This window comes from Palaemon carinicauda, chromosome 3, assembly GCF_036898095.1.
Source record: "Palaemon carinicauda isolate YSFRI2023 chromosome 3, ASM3689809v2, whole genome shotgun sequence".
Taxonomy (NCBI): domain Eukaryota; kingdom Metazoa; phylum Arthropoda; class Malacostraca; order Decapoda; family Palaemonidae; genus Palaemon; species Palaemon carinicauda.
Window position 1 is genome coordinate 161,617,064 of NC_090727.1, and position 12,617 is coordinate 161,629,680.

Consider the following 12,617-nt stretch of genomic DNA (forward strand, 5'->3'; position numbering starts at 1 on the left):
GCGATGAGGTTGTTCAGAGGCTTTATGGTGCTCCGTTAAAAAGCCCTCTTTGCCCATGTCTAAGAATGCGTGGTCTTATTTTATTAGACTTTTGATTCGGGAGGCACACTCTCAATTAAGTGAGAAGGATCATAATTTACTTAAAGTCAAGGCTCATGAAGTTAGAGCGATAGCAACTTCTGTAGCGTTTAAGCAAAATAGATCCATTAAAAGTATTATGGACGCGACCTTTTGGAGAGGCAAGTCGGTTTTTGCTTCATATTACTTGAAAGATGTCCAGACTCTTTATGAGGACTGCTACACACTGGGACCATTCGTAGCAGCGAGTGCAGTAGTGGGTGAAGGCTCTACCACTACATTCCCTTAATCCCAATATCCTTTTAATCTACTCTTGAAATTTTTATTCTTATTTTGGGTTGTACGGGAGACTAAGAAGTCTTTCGCAATCTTTTTGATTTGGCGGGTGGTCAAAATATTGTTTCTTGAGAGCGCCCAGATTAAGGGTATTGATGAGGTCCTGTTATAGGGGTGTTCACCCTGGATATAGCAGCTCCTGGGAGTCTTTCAGCATCCTAAGAGGATCGCTGGGCTTCGTGAGGATAGCGGACTAATGAGGCAGAGTAATTATCAGAGTCAGCTTCCTTACCAGGTACCTATACTCAAGTCTGTTTTTTGAATAGTTGTCAAAAACTCTTGAGCATATACGCCTTTATTGTATTAATACTGGTCTCTACCCACCACCATGGGTGTGAATCAGCTATTATATATTCACCGGCTAAGTTTAATATTTAAAAATGATATTTTGATTATAAAATAAATTTTTGAATATACTTACCCGGTGAATATATAAATTAAAGGCCCTCCCTTCCTCCCCGATAGAGACCCAGCGGACTGAGAAGAACTGGAGAAATTGACAAGTATATGCGGTATCTGGCCGATAGTTGGCGCTGGTGGGCACACCCGCAACCTTCACGGCGATCGCTCGGAGTTTTTGGGAATCTGTCGAGCCGTCGGAGACGTCAGCTATTATATATTCACCGGGTAAGTATATTCAAAAATTTATTTTATAATCAAAATATCATTTTTGGTATTTTAAGGGTTATTCAAAATTTAAAGATTAAACAAATGGCACGTACAGTATCACGATACCTTTTTATTTTAATCTTGTCCATTTTTTTAGTAAATAGGGTGAAATATTATGCAAATTGCTTTTGCGCTCTAATTTCAAGGTTGGATATTATTGTATGAATTTGTCTTTTCTTTCAGGAAGTGGAAAACAGATGTATCTTATTATGCAGTATATTACTTGGGTTTGGCTTGGACGCTTATGTCTGTGTAGGTACTCGAAAAGGTGGAGGTTCGCATTTCTGGATTTTGACAAGAGGACCCTACACTGCCATTACATTCTGGGAAACAGTGACAGGTTGATATGAGCTTTTTCTACTAAAACTAGAGGAAACTGTGTGTAATAAGTTTCACTGAGACTGCTAGATAATTATCATTTACAACTGTATAAGTACTTATTATATGGATTACTGTGCATGTAAACCTACGTCATTATCATCAGTTGAGTCATTCTTATGCCATCTTTTTCATTTGCAGTACTAGGTATCAAATGATTTTTTGTTTGCACTCTGTGCGCATCATTTTTATGATTACCGAAAAGAAAATTTGCTAGTAAAAGGCTACATTGAGAATAAGGAAAGCATTTTAAAATCGGACTCTTTAAATGGGCAAAAAATTATTAACAAAAGTAGGAAAGTGATGGAAATGCTTATTGTAAGAAATGTGGATATTAATTGTTCTCAGGAAGTATGTTGTAGAGGCACATGTACAAAAACATAAGTTGTCACGGTGGGGGAATATAAACTGGTACAAGACCAAATGGAGTATGCATAAAGGACAAAGATGAAACCAATGGAGATGGAGGGAGTAAATGAGAGAATAATGAAGATAATCTTGGTTAATGAATGTACTTTTGATTAACTCACCATAATCGGGATAATCAAAAGAAAACCTAAAACTTTTGGAATATTAGATATTGTGACAGAAATACCATAATTTGTAAAAATCAAAATAGTCAAACAAAAATGGACTAAGCTTATTTTGAATATGTAATGACTCTAAAGATATAGCTTGGAAAAAATCAGGGAAAGAGATAGTACAGGAATTTGTGCTTAGTTAATGATTGAATTTGTTAAAACATAATGTTTAAGATGAAAACACAGATGGCATAAAGATAAGGATTGCACTGTTATACTGAGCTAAGCATGTTTAATACAGCGTAAGATTGTTGCATTTATTAAGGGTTAGAGATGAAATTAGAGTTTGTCAGAGGAATAATATGGAAACTGGGAAATGAAGAAGTAAAAAATGGATAATGTATGAAGAAATTTTAGCAAATATAGCATAAAAAGTTGTGACTGAAAATTGCTGTTACATTTAATAGTGTGATGTAATAAATATAATATATTTTCACAAAATCTGCAGTTGATTACAAAATGAACATATGATAAGAGTTTCAATTTGGGAAATTTTTAGCAAGATGAAATGGGAGGATAGGGTGTTGAAAACCCTGTCATGGTAGATGGACAGGTTTCAGAAAAGGTAGAGCATAGTGTATTATCCAGGGAAAAAGCGGTTTTCTCTTGTCATCTAGTTTATCCATTTGAGTAATTTACGAAAGACAGTGTCAAGTTTATTTCAGGTGGTTCATTTTAAGAAAGGTCTTCAGTAACCTAATCCAGGGTAGTGATATACATACATATACCAAGGCACTTCCCCCAATTTTGGGGGATAACCAACATCAAACAAATGAAACAAAAAAGGGGACCTCTTCTCTACATTCCTCCCAGCCTGACAAGGGACTCACCCGAGTTCGGCTGGTACTGCTAGGGTGCCACAGCCCACCCTCCCCTGTTATCCACCACAGATGAAGCTTCATAACGCTGAATCCCCTACTGCTGCTACCTCTGCGGTCATCTAAGCACCAGAGGAAGCAGCAGGGCCTACCGGAACTGCGTCACAATCGCTCGCCATTCATTCCTATTTCTAGCATGCTCTCTTGCCTTTCTCACATCTATCCTCTTATCACCCAGAGCTTTCTTCACTCCATCCATCCACCCAAACCTTGGCCTTCCTCTTGTACTTCTCCCATCAACTCTTGCATTCATCACCTTCTGTAGTGATATACATACATACATACATATACCAAGGCACTTCCCCCAATTTTGGGGGGTAGCCGACATCAACAAATGAGACAAAACAAAAACAAAACAAAAAAGGGGACCTCTACTCTCTACATTCCTCCAGCCTAACAAGGGACTCAACTGAGTTCAGCTGGTACTGCTAGGGTGCCACAGCCCACCCTCCCACATTATCCACCACAGAAGAAGCTTCATAATGCTGAGTCCCCTACTGCTGCTACCTCTGCGGTCATCTAAGGCATCAGAGGCAGCAGCAGGGCCTACCGGAACTGCGTCACAATCGCTCGCCATTCATTCCTATTTCTAGCACGCTCTCTTGCCTCGCTCACATCTATCCTCCTATCACCCAGAGCTTCCTTTACTCCATCCATCCACCCAAACCTTGGCCTTCCTCTTGTACCTCTCCCATCAACTCTTGCATTCATCACTTTCTTTAGCAGACAGCCATTTTCCATTCTCTCAACATGGCCAAACCACCTCAACACATTCATATCCACTCTAGCTGCTAACTCATTTCTTACACCCGTTCTCACTCTCACCACTTCGTTCCTAACCCTATCTACTCGAGATACACCAGCCATACTCCTTAGACACTTCATCTCATACACATTCAATTTCTGTCTCTCCGTCACTTTCATCCCCCACAACTCCGATCCATACATCACAGTTGGTACAATCACTTTCTCGTATAGAACTCTTTTTACATTCATGCCCAACCCTCTATTTTTTACTACTCCCTTAACTGCCCCCAACACTTTGCAACCTTCATTCACTTTCTGACGTACATCTGCTTCCACTCCACCATTCACTGCAACAACAGACCCCAAGTACTTAAACTGATCCACCTCCTCAAGTAACTCTCCATTCAACATGACATTCAACCTTGCACCACCTTCCCTTCTCGTACATCTCATAACCTTACTCTTACCCACATCAACTCTCAACTTCCTTCTCTCACACATTCTTCCAAATTCTGTCACCAATCGGCCAAGCTTCTCTTCTGTGTCTGCAACCAGTACAGTATCATCCGCAAACAACAACTGATTTACCTCCCATTCATGGTCATTCTCGTCTACCAGTTTTAATCCTTGTCCAAGCACTCGAGCATTCACCTCTCTCACCACTCCATCAACATACAAGTTAAACAACCACGGTGACATCACACATCCCTGTCTCAGCCCCACTCTCACCGGAAACCAATCACCCACTTCATTTCCTATCCTAACGCATGCTTTACTACCTTTGTAGAAACTTTTCACTGCTTGCAACAACCTTCCACCAACTCCATATAACCTCATCACATTCCAAATTGCTTCCCTATCAACTCTATCATACGCTTTCTCCAGATCCATAAACGCAACATACACCTCCTTACCTATTGCTGAATATTTCTCGCATATCTGCCTTACTGTAAAAATATGATTCATACAACCCCTACCTCTTCTAAAACCACCCTGTATTTCTAAGATTGCATTCTCTGTTTTATCCTAGATCCTATTAATCATTACTCTACCATACACTTTTCCAACTACAGTACGCTTAACAAACTAATACCTCTTGAATTACAACACTCATGCACATCTCCCTTACCCTTATATAGTGGTACAATACATGCACAAACCCAATCTGCTGGTACCATTGACAACACAAAACACATATTAAACAATCTCACCAACCATTCAAGTACAGTCACACCCCCTTCCTTCAACATCTCAGCTCTCACACCATCCATACCAGATGCTTTTCCTACTCTTGTTTCATTTAGTGCTCTCCTCACTTCATCTATTGTAATCTCTCTCTCATTCTCATCTCCCATCACTGGCACCTCAACACCTGCAACAGCAATTATATCTGCCTCCCTATTATCCTCAACATTTTCTGGGCTCTGACCTGTGCCGCCCAGTGAAATGCTCCTTTTACATCATTTCTAAGGTAATAACTGCTATGAATTTTACCAGAGAAAAAAATTGTATAGGAATGCTAGGTTTAACCCAGCTCGCTCACCTATTAAGGTGTCGGTATAAATAACTGGGGCGTGATAAATCACAACCAGAGGTCTCGCACCATTTACATAACTCCTGTCAACTTCCCCGAACAGCGAGGAGCCGTTCAACAACCTAACTCCAATCGCTACTACGAACGAGCCCACCCACGCTAGTGACGTCACTCCTTTTCATAGCACCTGCTTGAACGCTGTTATTCTTTTGTGGTGTGTGTTTTCCTTTGGTTTACCCAGGATTTATCCCAGGATGTCGGATTCTACTGTTATTCCACCTAAGTTAAGTACCAGATCTATGAGTTTTGAGTGTTTGGAGGTAGTCTTGCCCTTGGTTTTTTAATTATCTCAGTTTTTATATTACGCGACCCCGCATCGGGTCTGCCATGCTGGCTGGCTACCTCCTCTCTCTCTCTCTCTCTCGTTCTTGACGCTTAGCAATCAGTCTTCTATACTGATTGTTTCTCGTCCTGAACTTTTTGGGTATCCACGGATCACACCCCATGTTATTTTATATTATGGTATTTGTCTGTTATTATATTAACAGCTAGTTATGATATTACGATATCTTGTTCATGAGGTTGGCATGCCTGGTCGCCTTCGGGCGTTACTAGTTTTACTTCGTTTACGCTTCACGTTCGTAGTAGCGATCATATTAGCGTATACATTATTTTACTATTATGCTTGTTCGTTGGGACTTTCGCGAGGCAGTTATTATTTTATGTTTGTTGTCGGCACCTCACCGACACCTTGTTTGGTTGGCAGCCCTGCCTAGCTCGGTATCTCCCGCGATGTTAGGCTTGGTCTTCCCCTGCCTCTCCGGCGTTATTTTACGTTTATTATTGTCATTATCCAACATGCCTCCCTTTTTCATATTACCATATCAGTGATATAATTATTATTAGTCTTTCCGCGTGATCTCAGTCATGGGTCTCAGTTCAGGTTGGTACACCTGTTCTTCTGCCCCTCCCGTTAGCCTCTTCACCCGCCCCCCCCCCCCCCCCCCCCCAGCCCCGACACCCCCCACCTCAGGGATGTCTTCACTCGCTCTCGTATGGAGGTTCGGAATCAGCCTTGTTCATATCCCCTCGGGGATGTTGACACCGATTATCACTTTGTTCCGTCCTGGGCGAATTCCGTTCGTGTGTGAGGCTTGTTATACATATTGGGTCCCTATTCTCTGGTAGTATTTCACTGGGCGGCACAGGTCAGAGCCCAGAAAACGGATTTTGACGTAGGAAAAATCTATTTCTGGGCGAGAGACCTGTGCCGCCCAGTGAACCCACCCGTTCCTCCCTTCCGGGCCCCAATCTGGGGTGCTATAGGAGTGACGTCACTAGCGTGGGTGGGCTCGTTCGTAGAAGCGATTGGAGTTAGGTTGTTGAACGGCTCTTCGCTGTTCGGGGATGTTGACAGAAGTTATGTAAATGGTGCGAGACTTCTGGTTGTGATTTATCATGCCCCAGTTATTTATACCGACACCTTAATAGGTGAGCGAGCTGGGTTCAACCTAGCATTCCTATACAATTTTTTCTCTGGTAAAATTCATAGCAGTTGTTACCTTAGAAATGATATAAAAGGAGCATTTCACTGGGCGGCACAGGTCTCTCGCCCTGAAATAGATTTTTCCTACGTCAAAATCCCTTTTTTATTTTTATGATAAAAACTCTGTATTTCAGCTATTAATAGATGGACATTATAAAGACAACAAAATACAGTAATGTTAAAACTATGAACAGGTTTGGACTCATGTCAAATGTTATTGGAATTGAAGTTAGAAGAAAGGACAAGGACCCCAAATGTGTCGCTCAGTTCCTTTGACCACTGTTTCTGAACCAAAGTTATGTTCAACTTTTACAAACTGTAGTTAATAATGTAGTGTATTACCCCTGTTTTCTCTGAATGCAGGACTAAGAAGTATATGTCAGATCCTATTAAAGACTTAGTAATAATATTTAGGAATGGGAGGCAGAGTATTTTCTGCATGTAAATATTAAAACTCATGGTATCAAGGCTGTGGATATTTCTATTTTAACAAAATATAAGATAATAATGAGATATACAGTCCTGTATATATTTACGATGTGTGTGTAAATTAATGAGGTGGGAAGCCAGTGGATTCAATGATTAAAGCATGATGACTAGAAGGTAAGTATTGGTATAAAATTCTTTTCTGGGCTCAACCTGTATCGCTCTGTGAAATGCTCCTTAAAGCACCATTTCAAAGGTATAAATACTGCTAAATATACCAGAGAAAAAAGTTGCATGGAAAGCCAGGAATATACCCAGCTCGCTCACCCCTAAAGGGTGTCGGTGTTAAAACTGGGGCGAGTGATACCACTACCCCAGTTTTAATACCGACACCCTTTAGGGGTGAATGAGCTGGGTATACTCCTGGCATTCCATGCAAATTTTTTCTCTGGTATATTTAGCAGTATTTATACCTTTGAAATGGTGCTTTAAGGAGCATTTCACTGGGCGACACAGGTTCCTCGCCCAGAAAGAGATTTTTCCTTCATCAAAATCCCCTTTATAAAACCCCAATTTTTATTCCTATAAGGACAACTACACAATCCATATATGTTTAGGTATTTAGCCTTGTTAAACTACTGTACTGTATCTTTTGTAACTGACTATGAAAGTATGCAAGGTATATAATATTTCCCAAAAGTTTTTATCTAACTCTCCATCTATCTTCACAGGTTGCAGGTATATTCACAAGATTGGACAAAAGTCTAGCCATGAATATGAAACAATTGGCTGTATATTCAACGAAAGCCATTTCTATGCTTGTTGTCAGGTAGGCTACGTTAATCTTGCTATCTCCCATGATATAGTATTGCCTTTTTTTATGGTGCAGTAGATACAGTGGTACCTTGGTTTATGAGTTTTAATTTGGTATGAGATTGAGCTCACAAACTAAATGCTTGTGAATTGAAATATTTTTAATCATAGGAAATAAAGGAAAATCTTTCAATGCAATCCATATGTAAACTAATTTTTAAAGGTTTGTAATGCTAATTATTGAACAATTTATAATCCCTAATGTGACGGTGCCGGGAGAGAGGTTGTGAAGTCAAAGGCAGGTTGGAAACGACTGAGTTATATATTAAAGAACACTCTCCTTTATATACAAAACGGCAAGGCAACAGGACATGGCATGTTCGAGAGACAGACAAAGTTCAGAGGAAAACCGGAGACATGATCATTCAGGTTCTTTTTAGTGCGAGGGAAGAGCGCAGATACAAGCATAATATATACAAAAGGAATTATGTACAATGGTGTGACACACGGTTGGTACATGGCTCCCCCTCTAAAAGTGACATACTGAACATGTTAAATAGGTGCCCTGAATCTGGAGAGGTAGTAGTAAAAACTGCGCCGATTAGCGGCAGTGAGTGGCTGTAGAAGTCGATGGTTGGGGAGCGAGCGGGTGGTGGATGATGGGTGGCTGTGTTGCCGGTCCGGCTCGTCACGGGGTAGGCGAGTGTGTCCTACGGCATTCATAGGCGTGTGTGTCCTATGGCATTCATAGGCGAGTGTGTCCTACGGCATTCACAGGCGAGTGTGTCCTACGGCATTCATAGGCGCGTGTCCTACGGCATTCATAGGCCTACGACATTCATAGGCCTACGACATTCATAGGCGTGTGTCCTACGGCATTCATAGGCGTGTCCTACGGCATTCACGTCAGCTTCGGTTGAAGTTGAATAGGTGTCCTCTTCGTCACGAGTGGAGGCGTTGATGGAGGTTTTGATGATCATGAAGTTGCTGTCCATAAGGGCACGAAGTAGGTTCACCTCACGAGGGGAGCCGTCCGTAGCAGGTTGCAGGCGAGTGATACTGGTCATTTTCCCGAGGGTGAGCGAAGCCTTTTGGTCCCCCAACGGTTGTTGAGAGAGCTGAAAAGGCGTTGCTATACGGGCGGCTGGCGACGGCGAGTACTGCTGCAGAAGGTATGCGTTGACGGCGTCATAGTAACGGTGAGAGGTGTAGGGGAGATGGGGAGGCCGGAGGAGCGAGTCACTCCGGGGTCACCAATGTGACGGTGCCGAGTAAGGGTGTGAAGTCAAAGGCAGGTTGGAAACGACTGAGTTATATATTAAAGAACACTCTCCTTTATATACAAAACGGCAAGGCAACAGAACATGGCATGTTCGAGAGACAGACAAAGTTCAGAGGAAAACCGGAGACATGATCATTCAGGTTCTTTTTAGTGCGAGGGAAGAGCGCAGATACAAGCATAATATATACAAAAGGAATTATGTACAATGGTGTGACACACGGTTGGTACACTAACATCAGAAATGAATATAGATTAATATTTCACAAGGAAAAATAAAAATGATACTCCAAACAATTTAAATGAATACAAATTAATATTTCTCAAGGAAAAATAGAAATTATACTTTAGAATATTTTAGTGGCATGGAAATTAGATGAAAAAAAGATACTACACTTCCTCTTGCAAAGCCATGGAAGGCGTCAGTTTCATTTCTCATGCTCACGTGATGGAGTATGTATAGGTTTTATATAGTAATTATGAATGGCTGGATTGAGCCCACCCTGTTTGTGGAGCTTCCCAGAAATCAGTAGTATATTTTTTTCCATTATTTTTATAACTTTTCATGAATTTTGTTATTTTATATTTAAGTTTTTCCAAGTCCAAACATTTATTTTTAACAAAATGTAATTAAAATAAGAAAAATATAAAAACAGTGAAAACAGTGTTAGCATAATTATGATTTGAGGTTATAAAAGGGTCTGTGCAGATATTGTGCCAGCTGGTATGACCAGTAGAAAAGAGTACAGTGGCAGCTCATTGCATGGGCACACTGACAAACCTGCAATGTAAAGAGGAGTCCATGAAGAGATTTAATATTTATAAATCTGTGATGAAGGGAGAGGGCGATAAGTGAATTGGGATAAGGCGAGTTATTACTGTAATCCGTTTGCCAGCGTGCCCATGCAATGGGCTGCCACTATACTCTTTTCTACTGGTCATACCAGGTGGCACAATATCTGCACAGACCTTTTTATAACCTCAAATCATAATTATGCTAACACTGTTTTCATTTTTCTTCTTTAAAATCTTTTGACCATTTCCCCTTCTACAAAATACGTAACAGCTTTCATTTTCCCCTTCTTTTATAAGAAAATAATAAGAAAAGATGTTACCAAGGACCCATGCTATATTTTTTTTAGGCATACTGTATACCTAGTTTTAAAACCTTACACACACAAAAGTTAATACTGTGTAGAGTATTGTTCATAGAGACATGCAGTATCTAAATTTGTATCAAATATTCAAAGTATACAGTATTAATTTGAGTCTTGCAGATATTGTATCATGTACCCGAGGAAATCTGTTTATCATGGGAGTCTTGGTACAATACTCAAGTACAAAAAAAATGTGCAATTAGAGGCAAATATTTGCTCCCAGATTAATATAATACAATACTTTTAAACTGATTTGAATTTTTATACTCATAAAAATTTTCTCATCTGTAGAGTCACTTGTAAATTGAGGTACTACTGTAATACAAATACTTTTTTGTAATGCCCTTTCAGATTCCCTGCTACTTCCTTCCTCCTACATCTCATCCAGTCCCTATAATCTTAAAAGAAATTACTATCCTTCCACTTTGCTTGATTAGAGGTTTTGGAGGACCTAGCCCTTTGGTCAAATTCATAGATATGCTTAAAATATGATTCAGTGGTCTCATTAAATTATAAGTTACGAAGAGATTATTTGTGTTTTAGATAAGGTTCAGACTCATAGTCCCGAAAGATAATTCACAGTTTAATCTCGGTGGTTATTTGCAATATGATTTTTATTGTTTAAATTTTGTAATGTTATTGTATGTCCTAAGAGTTTACCCAACATATTTCTTTTACTTTTCAGGCATCTAATATAATAAGTTATTGTAATTTTATTTTGGAGGATGTAAATGCTTGGAAAAGAATGTCATCTAGTGCTATTTCTAGTGTTACTGATAAGACAGTGTGTTACCTGCCACTCAACTTGCCTACTTTTGATGCAAACAAAAGAAGTTCTGATTTAGAAGTCCAGCTGAAGATCTTGATTATTGAACACCGAAGTGTAAGTACTTTAATATACACTACTTCATATTGATAATACTAAAGATTCTAGCTGCATTTTTTCTTTTCTAATACTTATCTGTTCTTCTCCAGCTAACTTTCTCTGAATTAGTTGGTACTGATAGCTCCTAGCAAGAATTTACTATTTCCCAGGTTATAATGGTAAAACTCCATATTGAATACTTACTGATAATTTATACTGAAAATTTGTTGTTGAAATGGTCTTCTTAAATCGTTCCTTTGTTCCTATGTAGCATACAAGCCATCTTACTTTTATTAAGGCATATCGTTTCAGCGCGACCTGCAACCGGTTGTTAAAAGTTGGATAACGATTGATTATCCAACTGGGTAGGGAGCTGAACTACTCCCACTCGGATATTTTTCCCTTTCGTTTCATTCACTGTTGTGGACGGATCTACAAGACAGTGCTTTGTAACTCTAATTTCTTTCTCTCTTCAGGATGTGAATGATACTGTAATCAATTATGATGGAATTGAAGGAAGAAGTTCGTGTCTGCTGGGGGAAGGGAGGACATTGCAACCGGTTTATGGTTAAACCTGTTGTTGATCTCACACCCTTTGTGCCTCATGTAGAGGGTACGACTTTTTGCAGTCATTGTCTTGTACAGAGTGTAGATTGTGGCTTCTGGTATAGTGGCAGGTATATACCTTGAAAGGGGGGAGCATGAAAAGTATTTGTTGGGGTCAGACTAGGCAATGCCCAAGAAGACTTTGGGGAAGTCTTTTACTGCTCCTGGCTCCTCAGGGGGTGCCGCTGCTGCTGCCATGCCTTTTCTATGTGGTAACGGTGGTAACGTTCCTGACTGGTGATCACCAGACTGGGGTTCGAGTACTGCTCAAACTCGTTTTTTCCTTTGGTCACTGCAACTTCTTCATCCTTGTGAGCTAAGGATGGGGGTTTTGGGGGAGCCTATAGATCTAGCTGCCTCTTCCATTCATGAGCGGCCTGTAAATCTTTAAACCTTAAACCTGGATTGGTCACCAGAGAGTACCCTCTAGGTATCAGGAGGACTTGGGTCGACATTGGATGAGTTTTCAGGTTTTGCTGGAGTGCAGGGAACTCGTGGTGTTTGTTACTCCCCTTCAGAGACTTAGGCCCCCCTAACTTTGACCATGCGAACTGCTAGTAACGAGTATGACCTCAAGAAGGCTTTGTCTTTCTTCAGTCTTTCATTTAGACCCTCCATGACTATTTTGAGGGAGTTAGTAGCCAAGGCTACCTCTTTCCCTGTACCCTCTGTGCATTTTGTGTCTCGAGTGTCCCCAGTGATGCCAGTGGTGAAGGGCAGAGTG

General features: G+C 40.4%; 1 protein-coding gene across 1 annotated transcript in view; it reads left to right on the top strand.

The window, feature by feature from the left end:
* The window catches only part of LOC137638743 (centrosomal protein of 76 kDa-like), a 141,201-nt gene that overhangs the window by 94,593 nt on the left and 33,991 nt on the right, over nucleotides 1-12,617 (top strand). Inside the window, exons 8-10 of the mRNA XM_068371085.1 lie at nucleotides 1,267-1,423; nucleotides 7,905-8,002; nucleotides 11,108-11,305. Coding sequence (XP_068227186.1) covers nucleotides 1,267-1,423; nucleotides 7,905-8,002; nucleotides 11,108-11,305 — 453 coding nt within the window. The remainder of the gene's footprint in view (nucleotides 1-1,266; nucleotides 1,424-7,904; nucleotides 8,003-11,107; nucleotides 11,306-12,617) is intronic.